We start from the raw sequence: 13827 nt of genomic DNA, 5'->3' as shown, positions 1-13827 counted from the left end.
CAGGGACAAGATTGTAGACCTACACAAGGCTGGAATGGGCTACAAGACCATCGCCAAGCAGCTTGGTGAGAAGGTGACAACAGTTGGTGCGATTATTCGCAAATGGAAGAAACACAAAATAACTGACAGTCTCCCTCAGTCTGGGGCTCCATGCCAGATCTCACCTCGTGGAGTTTCAATGATCATGAGAACGGTGAGGAATCAGCCCAGAACTACACGGGAGGATCTTGTTAATGATCTCAAGGCAGCTGGGACCATAGTCACCAAGAAAACAATTGGTAACACACTACGTCGTGAAGGACTGAAATCCTGCAGCACCTGCAAGGCCCCCCTGCTCAAGAAAGCACATGTACAGGCCCGTCTGAAGTTTGCCAATGAACATCTGAATGATTCAGAGGAGAACTGGGTGAAAGTGGTCTCAGATGAGACCAAAATCAAGCTCTTTGGCATCAACCCAAATCGCCGTGTTTGGAGGAGGAGGAATGACCCCAACAACACCATCCCCACCGTCAAACATGGAGGTGGAAACATTATGCTTTGGGGGTGTTTTTCTGCTAAGAGGACAGGACAACTGCACTGCATCAAAGGGACGATGGACGGGGCCATGTACCGTCAAATCTTGGGTGAGAACCTCCTTCCCTCAGCCAGGGCATTGAAAATGGGTCGTGGATGGGTATTCCAGCATGACAATGACCCAAAACACACAGCCAAGGCAACAAAGGAGTGGCTCAAGAAGAAGCACATTAAGGTCCTGGAGTGGCCTAGCCAGTCTCCAGATCTTAATCCCATAGAAAATCTGTGGAGGGAGCTGAAGGTTCGAGTTGCCAAACGTCAGCCTCGAAACCTTAATGACTTGGAGAGGATCTGCAAAGAGGAGTGTGACAAAATCCCTCCTGAGATGTGTGCAAACCTGGTGGCCAACTACAAGAAATGTCTTGACCTCAGCAGTAGTAAAGTGTACTATTTGCAACTCATGCTTGTTTCACTTTTGTTTATAGTATCTGTGGTTTAAGGTAAGTATCCCATTTAGACTTAGAAACAAACTAATCCAAGTTCCTAAAAATCAACTGTACATCTGCTTCAGTGAATGGATACAGCCACCTAGATGTATTGTTTAATGACTCAAGCAGTTTATGTAAGTCTTAGAGTACCTTTACCTTCTCAAATACAGTACTGTTGTCTGGTAAACACAGCTTGTTGAAGATGCCAAATTAAGTGTTTATAAACAGTTTGACACTAAAAACAAGGTTGAATACCAAGTCTTATGTCATCCTGCTGTTGTCCTGATGTCTGGATATTCCAGCTAGTCCAGTGGAGTAGTAAGTTGTGCTTTCTGCAACTCAAGCAAATGGATATCCAAGCTTTTGAATATGTAATTAAAATCTGTTAACAGTTAAGACAGGTTCATGTTATTAATATAGAGATGCAATTTTATTGTTATTTTAAAGATCTTAGTAGGCAGCCTTGGTAACTGCCTAGTTTGCTGGTAATGTTCACAGGCTGTCACATTTTTTTCACAATTGCCATTTCTCAGCCTTGTCCTTAAGGAACCAGAAGACAATATGCAAGTAGCTCTTCAATCCATGGATTCTCATCTTTTAAATGATGCCAAACTGGGATGTAGACAAGAAAACAAGGCTATAATTAAAAATCAAGTGAATGTTGCAATATCTGTGGCACAAATATCAGTGCATATGCTTGCAGGAAATTACACTCTAATAACAAATAATTGTATAGGATTGTTTGGCACACAAACATGACAAAGTAATTTTTTTTATTATTATTATTTTGGAAAAAAAATATATGCACACTACTGATCATTTGTTGGATATCAATGTTTACTTGAGAAGGAGGGTTAGTATTCTGTGCCATTTTTTGAATGGCTGCCTGTTTAACCTCCCACTGTTTAACCTGTTGGAAATCATTCCTTTCAGTCGAGAGGCTGTGTACTGGAGTTCTGTCGCTTCATCAACCTTACAAATTCAGCCCAGTCGAGACATCATTAGCTTTGAAGTGCTTCAGGATATTACAACGTCTGAACACATTTTGCAGACATTATTATGAAGGTGCATTAATAACGGCAAACAAATCAAGATGACGAATTGCAATGCAATGGGACTCAATTTGGCAATGGTGTAAATAATGTCTGGTTAACATGTTCCATGTGTTTCTGTTTAGGATGCTTTAACATCCTGTCCTGTCTCGGAGTACCCCAGTGAATGATGTATGATAATTTGGTCACACTACCACTGAACTTAAGTGTCACTCTACTTGCTACAGGGAAGACAAATCCCATGCTCTATAGATGTAGTTTTTCTATCTGGTAAGTGTGGAAACCCCATGTCCTGAAACACAGAACTCCTCTCCTGTGTGGTAATTACAGCAGCCTTGATTGTGATGAAGATTAGACTTTTTTAAGTTACCAAAATGATTAAATGGAAGGGAAAAATCACAGATATTGTTCTTATACACTCCTACTAACACATTAGTACATATAACTCAGTCATTGTAGAGACTGTACTAGTTTCCCTTTAAGTGATCATGATTACAAAGATCGTACATTTTATCTTGATTAAAAAATAAAAATAAACTTCTAAGAAACAAGTGTTCTGTACCTACATTTCTAAGATAAAAATATATACTTTTCACTTTCAGTTCCTTGATACAACATCCCAGCTAACATGAGAGCTTGCCAATCTCACGAGTAAGCGGTTCAACCATTGGCACGAGATATTGTCATATATCATTTTCTTTTCAGCTTTTTATTGTAGCTTCCCAATTGCTGGCCTCTCTCCCGCAGCAGCTGATTGATGTTTATGCAGGCTCCTGAAATAAAATACATTGTGGTTAAACTTAAATTCCTGGGTAATTACTGCTGTAATTTGACTTACCCTGCCTAAGATCATGCCAAGAGTTTTAAGAGGTACAACATGATAAGATGGCTATCAGGCATTATATATATAACGGTGATTACCAGAAGGTGCTGGTAAAGCACTGCAATGCAATGGCTTGGAATCTCCCAGGACTAGAGCCTACTGACTGGCATTTCCCCATCATTTCACTTATTCTTGCACACCTTGTCACAGCTATTGTGTGTGATTAATCACTGTTAAGATAACTGACTCTCCTCCCCATTCTGGCACAACAGGTTCTGAAAACATTTTGAAAATATTTAGGGGGAAGTACAGTGATATAAGTGGATGTTATAGCGAAGGAGTGATGCCTGATGAAAAATGAATCATTTACAATGCTGATTTACTTCCCCTCAACATTCCCTCGAACCTCAAACTTCATTAAGCTCTCTGTGCTGCATTAGTTAGTCGGCACTGATGGCAAAGAACAAACTAAGCATAAATAACACAGAATGACACAGGTCACACCCTCTATGTAACGTAACAAGTGAGAAATGTAATCATGGGAAAATGTATATAGGCTTTTCCTCTAGAAGGTTTAAACAAGCACAGCCACTTCTGTACTGTTTTCTTTCAAATATATATATTTATATTTCTCCCTCAGATAATTGGTTTAAAAGGTGTGACTAATTAACACCAGAAATTGTATTCAAATCACAAGCAGTTGAGTGATTTCATGTGTAATTTTACTGAGGGTGCTTCACTCATTATGATTCCCCTAGGTTTCACTTGGCTGATAACAGCTTTCTCAACTATTTATAGCTTAGGGTTAATTACACAAAAATGCCTGGTCAGACTTGGTGGTGCTATAAATGATTCATTAAAAGTAAAGTGTGTAAAAAATAAAAAAAAAAGTAAACTTACCAATCGTAAGCACCGGCATGTAGGCTTGCAACACATAGGGGAAATGCACATAAATAGGTACTGGTACTGTTGTATGAAATGAAAATGTTTCCAAGGTTTCAAAGTATGGCAGGGACTGGTATATAGTGATTACTATAAAGAAAAACAACAACATGGAATTAGTTTACATGTTATGCTAATGCTATTGGCATTATAAAGTGCTAATTAGAAACCAACTACATGCAATATATATATATATATATATATATATATATATATACACAGTTTAGGCGTGCAAGTATGTGCCAAGTACCCACTGGAGAAAAAAAAAAAAAGCTTTCTGAATGTGTCTCACTCCCACTGCTTTGGATTGAGGGGATTGGGGTTAAAGTCATCAGTAGATCATCTCTGCCCTTCCCAGTGATTTTATTTCATAGGTTGCGCATGTCTTGTGTTATGTTTGTTGTGGATGTATCTCATCTGGCTTCCTGTTCTGACAACCTGCTCTAAATACTGTATTGCAGTCAAAATAACATCTGTAAAACTGATCATATCATCTTTATCAGAACTGATCAGAAGTATATAAGGAAACCAAATGGTTGCACAGCAGTCATCCACCCCTCCCTGAGATCTGGGAAGAATATGAGTAAATGTTATATTCATTATATTGTTGCTTGGTGATTACAATCTCTTAAACTTATAGGCAGTTGACGTATGTTCATTCTGTATTAATTTTCTCTGCTGAAACAATATAAGGTCAAGCAGGATACAATTAAAAGGATATGCCAGAAAGAAATATTAGTAAAATGCAGATTGAAATGTAACATTGAACTTTCATTACTGTCATTAGACAATCCAATGGTAGGATTATTAGAATTCAGCTGCATTTGACAGTTAACCAACTGCAATTCTTTCCTGTTTCCTAATAGGATGATAGCAGTGAAAACAGACTGTGTGCGCGGGGGGATTCCTGTTGTAACTGGCATTCCGTCAGACTAAAGTAGACACAAGCTTACTGCAGTATTGTTTGGTAATAATGATTAAGAAAGGAAATTTTACATTGGGGTGATTTGTTTTATATGTTGTCATTTTAAGATTGAATTCTAACCAGTTGTATAGACAGGTCTTAGCCCATTTCTAGACAAAACTGATATATTTGTACAATGCAGTTAACTGAAAGACTACCTCAACACAGATCTGTCTGCTTTCTGTTTCTTGTTTATATATTAAACTATGAAGGGACTGGCTAAGCATTCCTTTATGCAAAAAATAGATTGTCCTTTTCTGTCCCAGACCATGCCTACACCTATGCCTTTTCAATTTCCCCTTGATTGGGTCTCTCTCAAACTCAACATACCTGCATTACTGCGTGTATTTGAGTGGCTCTTTACATTTTTTTAACCGCAAATCCTGTTTTAGACCCCCACCCTGCCTCCCCGTCTCTCTCTCTGTTCCTGCTTTTAAACAATCTAGCAATCATTTTTTATTTTCACTCTTTATTTCCAAGTGTTTAATGTTTGAAAGCATTGAAAAACAAAACCAGGACAGCACTGAGCATTCTTAAGGTGTGTGTATAATAAACTTATAATCTTAAAAAAAAGAAGAAGCCACACATAGAAAAGTATTCTTGGCAGAGATAACATATGAAAATGCTGAGTCAGAATAATTTGCATTGAAATTGTATTTTTGGCAACACGTTAGGAACTGATAGCAAAGCAGAGGAAACCAAACCAATTTGCCAGATGGTTTGAGTCACATCAATCTTCTGGTTAAAATGTTTGAAAGCAGCAGAAAGTAAACAAGCTTGCACATAAATTGTAATCTTTTTGAGGAAGTTAGTCATTTAATGAATGCTTATATGGAGATTTTTCCCCTTCTTTACTAACTTTTAAAGAGGTATATATTTTCAATTAATATGAATATTAAATTTGTCAATGTATGTTTTAATGGTTTCCAGAGGAAAGACTGCTAAAATAGTAGAGATACAATCTCACTCAAAGCTACCAGTTAAAAACATGGCAGTGTTACAAGGGAGGAACCAAAGTCCTGTATACATTTGATTCATTCTAATGGAATGAGTTTATGGGATTTGATTTCATGTATATGGTTATCTAGAGGACACGGCCGGGTAGCTGATAATTCCCAAGCTCAGTATTTCTAACTAACTAAAACAGGGTGAATGTGGGGGTGAACAACTGAAAAAAAGTGAAAATACAGGATATGGGGTAGAATGCTTTTAAGCTGAGTTAATTGATGGTGGGTTTCACAGACCTTGATTAGCACTAATAATGCCCTACTCTACCTCAAATAACATTGGGCAGTCCATGAGTGACTAGTGCTAATTAGCCTGTATAGCTTACACCCCTTATGTACATGTGAGAAAGAGAGATTAATAAACTTACCTTCTGCCAGTACTGCTAGAGGGTATATTGGGATCCACAGGGTGTGACGGACCCAAAGCAAGCTGTATATCGGAGTGCTTATAAGGGACAGCAGACCATAAGGGTATCTGCAGAACAGAGACACTTATTCAGCTAACAAATCTTCCTTAGTGAAGTAAATTCAATTTAAATGTTTAACTAAATGTAACATACATCAGCTATAACATTATGACCACTACATTATTTTTAATTTAGCAGACGCTCTTATAACACTGATAATCTTGTTATCATGGCACCTGTCAGTGGGTGGGATATAGCGACTTTGACAAGGGTCAAATTGTGATGGCTAGACAACTGGGTCAGAGCATCTCCAAAACTGCAGCTCTTGTGGGGTGTTCCCGGTCTGCAGTGGTCAGTACCTATCAAAAGTGGTCCAAGGAAGGAAAAGCAGTGAACCGGCGACAAGGTCATGGGCGGCCAAGACTCATTGATGCACGTGGGAAGCGAAGGCTGGCCCGTGTGGTCCGATCCAACAGACGAGCTACTGTAGCTCAAATTGCTGAAAAAGTTAATGTTGGTTCTGATAGAAAGGTGTCAGAACACACAGTGCATCGCAGTTTGTTGCGTATGGGGCTGCATAGCCGCAGACCAGTCAGGGTGCCCATGCTGACCCCTGTCCACTGCCAAAAGCGCCTACAATGGGCACGTGAGCATCAGAACTGGACCACGGAGTAATGGAAAAAGGTGGCCTGGTCTGATGAACCACGAGTTCAAGGTGTTGACTTGGCCTCCAAATTCCCCAGATCTCAATCCAATCGAGCATCTGTGGGATGTGCTGGACAAACAAGTCCGATCCATGGAGGCCCCACCTCGCAACTTACAGGACTTAAAGGATCTGCAGCTAACGTCTTGGTGCCAGATACCACAGCACACCTTCAGAGGTCTAGTGGAGTCCATGCCTCGATGGGTCAGAGCTGTTTTGGCGGCAAAAGGGGGACCTACACAATATTAGGCAAGTGGTCATAATGTTATGGCTGATCGGTGTATAGCATTAGAATAACCCTTGCATCATTGCCAATTCAATAACTATTTGAGGCAGTAGGACTGTTATATTATACAAGCAATGTTTTCTAATAAGTAACATTTGCATTAGTATACTCTTTATTTTCATATACATGACTTTATACCTTTCCACAAAATATGTATATAGTAAGGACACTCCAGTCCACTCTTCATGCAAGTAACATCATTACAGCTGCTAATTTAAATCAAGCAGGTCTATTTATATAGTTTTATGTGATTGTATCTGTAGCTGACATCCAATATGCCTTTTGATAACCTGAAGAAAAATAAGAAAAACAAATGGGAATCTGCAGTATATTCATACTATAGTTGTCTACCAATAGCTTTATGCTGTTGAAGCTGTGAGTGGATTAATGGTATTTGTAAGTATGTGTTATAAATATATTAATCTGGTAATGAGATAAGAACAGGAAATTCAAAGCCACTGCCTTCATAAAAATTTGAAGCACATTCTCCCATCTCCTGCGCTCTGCATTGTTCTGTGTAGAAACAGCCGTCACCTTCTTTGACACATGTTGGATGTAAATATAATTGGGCAATTCTGTCTCTTCTGGGTGTCATAGTGTAAAGGATGTCTTTTATGTTTCCATACTTTCCACTTTGCAAACCCACCTTATGATGCAGAGTGTACTGCCCTTGCACATAGCAAATCACACTGTTCGTTGTTGTATTTAAATACATTCTCTTTAAAAAGAATACAAACAAAACCAAGCATGTATGTGCTCCATGATTGATAGGGTTTAAAAGGTGATGTCTAAGAGGCAAAATAACCAGTTAATTTAAAAAACCTTACCTTAACAGGTCTAGTGTATTCCACAGGTGAAACAGCACACACACAATATATTTGCTTTGAACCTCCTCTTGGCTAACAATCACTACAAATAGAAGGACATTTCTTTCCAGCACCTTAAAAAAAGAAAAGATTAATTTGATCTGGCTCCATCAGAGCCTAGGAGACATTTACAAAGTGGGAACACACTCCTTTGTTATCGCATTATATATATTTGTGTAACAGGTGTCGCTGGCAGTGCAAAGTGAATAGTTATGTGAATCCAATCTCTACTTGAAACACAGGTACAGTCTAAAGAGTGGCATAGGGTAATAATTAGGATCGTGTAGCTTTACAGAGATCATTGTTTTGAATTAGGCGGCCTGATAACATTTCTGTGGACTCTGAGGATGTATAACACATTATTATTAACAGCTGACACGTTTAACTATGGCTGTATATGTGGAATGTAACACATACCTGTAAAAACCTTGGCAGCAGCAGGCTTTCCTCAATACCATCGGCGATATGGAACAATTCCAGTATGGACAACAACTGGCACAGGCTCATAACAATTCCGATGGAATAGAAAGTGTCAGCCAAGGCATCTGAGGAAAATACCATTTAATGAGGGCTGTTCAACTGCTTTCAGTAAATGGCTTGCATTCAATTTTAATGATTATCATCATAATGCCTGCTTACTAACATCTTTCCAAAGAGACATCTATTCCCTACACAATCTGGATGAAAATCTGTTCAACTACCAGTCTCTATTGACATATTGCCCATGGAGCAAAGGCTCTATTCATGACCTGACTTGACTTGGCTTCCTGACTTGACACAAGACAATAATAAATAATTAATGTATGTGATTCGGTGTAGCTCGTAGCAAAAATGTTGCAGTGTGCCAAAAAATAAACTAAATGGTTATGGCCAATCTTGCAATAGAATTTGATTTTTATGAGGACTGAAGCCAACTCATAAAAGGTTATGGACAAGTTTCTTGTTATTTTTAAAACAATACAACAGAAAAGACTGCAAATTTGAATTTAATTAATTACTTTAATTAAATGTAGGTGATCAAAGAGTGGACACCATTACAAGTGAACAGGTGTCTTTATTCAGGAGTCTGCTTACCTTTTCCAAATGAAAAGAACCTGGCTGTCATGTTTGCAAATATCCATGTGTGTCCACAGAACTGCAGCAGATTATACATGAAAAGATACACAAGTCCGATGGTGTGCCTTTGGGAAAGACGAACGGATGCATCAGAGCCTCTGAAAGGCATGGGACAACAATCCGCTTCAGCATCACAGTGACAGGTTCTTCCGGCATTTAACTGCAAGTATTTTTTATGAATACATCCCACTTATTATCAATTACAGTTGCAGATATTTCAATCATTGTCACAACTTCATCAGTGAATATTTTTTTTTTTTTTTTTGTCTAATCAGTCAGAATCATCTCCCAGAGCGTATAGTTATACTGCTCACATGTTTAACACCTCCGTTAAGCTCAAACCATAATATTGCAATATGAAGACTTGTTCCTCTTTCTAATGTTAGTCACTTGGGTTGAGTTTTGAGTGTGCAAGATCATTATCATATGGAAAAGTAACTCCCCCCCCACCACAATGCACCTTCTAGGGGACATCAGAAGATATAAACTGTTCCTTTATAAATGTACCTTCTATTTTTACCTCTCACCTACTTTTGCATACCAATCACAAATCCTCACACTACTACCTCAATAATGATGACACTGTTTCAACAGTTTGTGTTTACTTCCCCCATCTCTTGAAAAATTAATACACGGTTTCATTTGTCTGTGGCACGCTTCTCTAAATTTTGACCAATCTTTACTGATTAGCACCCATTCTAGGCACTTCTTCCTATCAAAAGAAATGCGTTTGAGTGACAGACTTTCCTAATCTGGCTAACTTCACCTGCCTTCATTGTTTGCTTTGATATGGAGAGACTTGATATGGAATTTAAATCAGCACCAAGTTCAGTGCTGGTCTGGAAAGGCTTCGCTTTAGTCCTTTGCAGGGTTTCAGCATGATTTACATTTCGCCCTATAATTGTAAGGACCAGTGTATATAAAATATCAACAATTCGGTACATGAAAATAACAGACTGACCTTTTAATTACAAGAAACAGCTGAAGGAAGAGTTTTCAGATTTTTAAATGGATGGTATCATGCTATACATTCCCACACAGAGGATATTATCAGGCATTACAGATTATCTAGGTGATCTTGTTACACCCAAGCGTCTGTAATCCTCGATTGCATCCAATGTGTTGGGATGTATTGCTAGCATAATGTTGCAACACACAATGACTTAACATGGAAGCAGATCTGAGCTAACATGTCATACAAAAATAACTTCATGCATTCTTTAATACTTCCTCATTGAATATGAGGACAGCATTTTAATTAATAGTATCCAATGGAAGGGGGGGTTGTGTTCTTGTCAGTGTAGTTAACAGACCCAGTTCACAACTGGCAACATACATCTTGTACAGAAATCCCTGCAATTTATTTCAAAGGGCATCTGAGAAATGTGCAGCCGCTAGGATTACCACAGTTACTGTGTTGTTCTAAATGATAAACTGAATAAAAAGTTACTTCTCAAATCTGAAAGCAAACTAAGTATCTTTGCATGTGTACACATCCACGCTGTGCGGTGTAACTCAACTACACCATGAGAAAGACGGACTTTAAAGGGGACGTCAGCAATCGAGCAAAACAGGGAAATGGAGTATTTGGTATTTTGCTGGATTTCACAATGTTGGAAATGGTCCAGTTATTTCCAGCTGTTACATCTTACTTACAACCAAGATGCAGCACGTTCACTTACACATTAAACAAATGTATGCGAGCACATTCATTTCAGTGCTCAAATGTGGGCGCATTGTAGCCTGCATTGACGGCCCCAGTACTCAGTCCTGTCAGGACAGTGCAGGCGCAATGTCACACATGCTGGGAGTCTCTCCAGTTTCTCCACAAACACCGTGTTGCTGCAGTCACACTTTGCGCACAGTGTGCAGAGCTGGCGTTATGTGCGGCGCAAACGGACACGGCTGCGGGGTCTTACCTCATTTCAGCCCATGCGTGTAGCGCTGCATCCCAGTGAAGCAGTTTCCTTTTGGGTCTGTTTGAGAAACCCCACTCGAGGAAGTGAAAGACGGTTTCGTAAGCAACTGGACGTCAGACATGTCTCTTTCCTTTTTTTTCCGCTTGGAGTAAATTCTTGATGACAATGAAGAGTGAGGGCTGAGCTGGGCGTGCACATGGGACACAACAGTCGCCAAAACGCAACTCTCACGTACATTATGTTAGCCCTGTTCATCCCTAACAGCACATGAAACAGCACTCAAATGTCTGAAGGATATTATTCACTTAATTGTAACGTTTTCTCTAATTGTATTAAGTGTTTGACAATGTACAAGTCTGTCCTTGTTAGGCGAAACAAAACCACCTACATAGCACATATAAAAGCATGAGAACAACGTGCAGCTTCCTCTTCCTCTTCCTCTTCCTCTTCCACTCCACTCTGAGCCGATGTGACACTCCTCAAGCAAGCAGGCTGCACAACAGGAAGCACCTGGGCAGCAGCCGTCAACCTTAGCATGAACCTGGGATCTGCCAATACATGTAAAGGGCTTCCAAGGACATCCATGCAAAAATGAAATTACAGACTCCATGCGATTTCTTTTTAATAATATATGGGACAGTATAGTTTGAGATGATTTCAAAAAACAATGTTCTATTGTACATCATTATTTAGTTGTATTTTGTGGGCCATTATTCAGAAGCAGTAAACCATACCTTAAAATGGCTTGGTGAGTTGGTGTGTTGTATTATGGATGTGAAACGTGTAATTTAGGATTGCACTGATGTATTTGGGGTTTGGTTCGATTTCTGAATATATTGCAACACCGTGGGGGTCGCCGGTGCTGGGCTCTTGACGTAGGCGGGGTCTAGGGAAACAGACACATGAAGACAGGGAATAGGGTGCAAATTGGCGATTTAATTATGTACAGTACCAATTAAAAGAAAACAAAACCAAAATAAACCCCTTGGTCTTTGGTGGAGCTAGGGCTGGGCGATATGACGTAAAAATAATATCTCGATATTTTTAGAAGTTTGGGCGATACACGATAAAAAAAAATCTCGATATTTCTTGTTTTTATCCAATCAAGCCACAAAATAAGATCAAAGACATTCAAACTACATGTATTTCGTTAATCCTCCAGTAAGCAAAACTAACAAATACTGCATGCAGGCTGTCATGGTAAATATATGCAGAATGCAACACATTACAGGGCAAGTGTTGTGTGATTACTATTACGTGTGTTATGTTGTTATGGGATATATATATATATATATATATATATAAGTTTTAAAATAGCTGGCGTTACAATAGTTTTAATAAATCTTAAATGCGGGGTGCCTTATCCCAGGGATTTTATATAGAACAATTATCCGTATTATATTACGATGGTACAGCAGCTCGCGTCTAAAAACAGTCCATATTCACCGACGTCTCAACAAATATTTATTAGAGAAAAAGTGAACATCATGATGCCTACGCGTTTCGACTTCTCTTCCTCAGAGCACATGGACACACAGCATGATTTACTGTCACACAACACCAGTCACACCAGTAATAGTGATCACGCAGCACATGCGCAGTAAAGGTACAGATTCAGGGAGATTGAGCACAGCCGGGTCTATAGCGGAGCATTAACATCTGCTGGACAGACATTTCTCCTGACTTTCGCGTCTCGATTCTACTTACAAATACAGCACGATGTTAATACAAAATAGTTATAATAATAGTACTACTACTACTAATAATAATAATAATAATAATAATAATAATAATAATAATAATAATACAACTGTTGAACCACTTCACCATCTTAATAAAAAGAAAATGATACTTTCTGCATGTGTTTGCATTGCTTTCCAATTCATTAAAATGCAAACAAACGTTTATTAATTTTATACAAATGATATCAGTCTAATTTAGCGGGGGTGGGGGGGGCCTGCAGATCGAGTTCAGCCCGGCGACGAGAGCGGGGCGCAGCGTGTGCGCCTGCGCATTGAAGTATCTCTTGGTTGTGTGTTATTGTGCGTCACTTCTCTCTCCTCATGTCTGTGTTTCTGATGCTCATTTCTTGCCGCATCCGACACGTGTGGAAGAACCGGGAAGAACGCAAAGCGTCCTAATGACGAAAAATACTGACGTAAAGATTGCAATTTGCGACACCAAGATATAAACGATATAGCATAATATGAAACGATAGACGTTTTTCTATCGTCATACGATATATATCGTCATATCGCACAGCCTTGGTGGAGCCTAACTAAACTTATCATGGTCCCTCTCTAAACAAAACACTAACAAACAGACAAATAAACAGCCCTCCAAATCACAATCCATAAGCAAAGGCCGGTTCTGTGTATATACATGTCAGTATGTGCTATGCCCCAGGTGCAGTGTGTGCTGTGTTGGATAAGAAGGCATGCATTCAGGAGATCAACACTTTCCATTGCTTTAAAATACATTTTTACCAACAGATATCGCTTAAAAGTAATCTGACCAACAAGATGCATCAGCATAGCCTTTAATTTACATGCACAAGTTGATTTAAGATATTTTGGAAATGCTGAATTTGCAGCAGGTGGATGGGAAACATGGCAATATGTCTGCATAGCAGGATATCGAATGCAACAGCTATGCCAACATCTTGCCTTCTCTCCGTGACCCAAATTTCAAAACCACCAGGTGTCTTCATTTCAACCCTCCTTGATAGTGGAAACTCTCAT

The 13827-nt window shown here is 39.1% G+C and overlaps 1 protein-coding gene across 3 annotated transcripts; it reads right to left on the bottom strand.

Annotated features, from left to right (window-relative positions):
* Nucleotides 1-1376: 1376 nt before the first annotated feature.
* Nucleotides 1377-11526, bottom strand: hacd4 (3-hydroxyacyl-CoA dehydratase 4). 3 transcript variants are annotated; one of them, XR_010821759.1, is made up of 8 exons: nt 11087-11526; nt 9126-9265; nt 8469-8596; nt 8013-8125; nt 6158-6264; nt 3777-3908; nt 2620-2826; nt 1377-1613 (listed from the first exon to the last, which is right to left on the bottom strand). XR_010821759.1 is itself a non-coding variant. In XM_066720250.1 (7 exons), the coding sequence occupies exons 1-7, from the start codon at nt 11089-11091 to the stop codon at nt 2744-2746; spliced, it is 708 nt and encodes a 235-aa protein (XP_066576347.1). In that variant the 5' UTR covers nt 11092-11526; the 3' UTR covers nt 1754-2743. The 3 variants fall into 3 exon arrangements, 2 of the variants coding, with proteins under 2 accessions (XP_066576347.1, XP_066576348.1); XM_066720250.1 differs by lacking the exon at nt 1377-1613 and having other exon boundaries at nt 1754-2826; XM_066720251.1 differs by lacking the exon at nt 1377-1613 and having other exon boundaries at nt 1754-2826; nt 9126-9232; nt 11087-11522.
* Between the last annotated feature and the right edge of the window lie 2301 nt (nt 11527-13827).

Source organism: Amia ocellicauda, chromosome 13, assembly GCF_036373705.1.
Source record: "Amia ocellicauda isolate fAmiCal2 chromosome 13, fAmiCal2.hap1, whole genome shotgun sequence".
Lineage (NCBI taxonomy): Eukaryota > Metazoa > Chordata > Actinopteri > Amiiformes > Amiidae > Amia > Amia ocellicauda.
The sequence above is the reverse complement of the archived record's forward strand: the minus strand, read 5'-3'. Positions and strand labels throughout refer to the sequence as shown.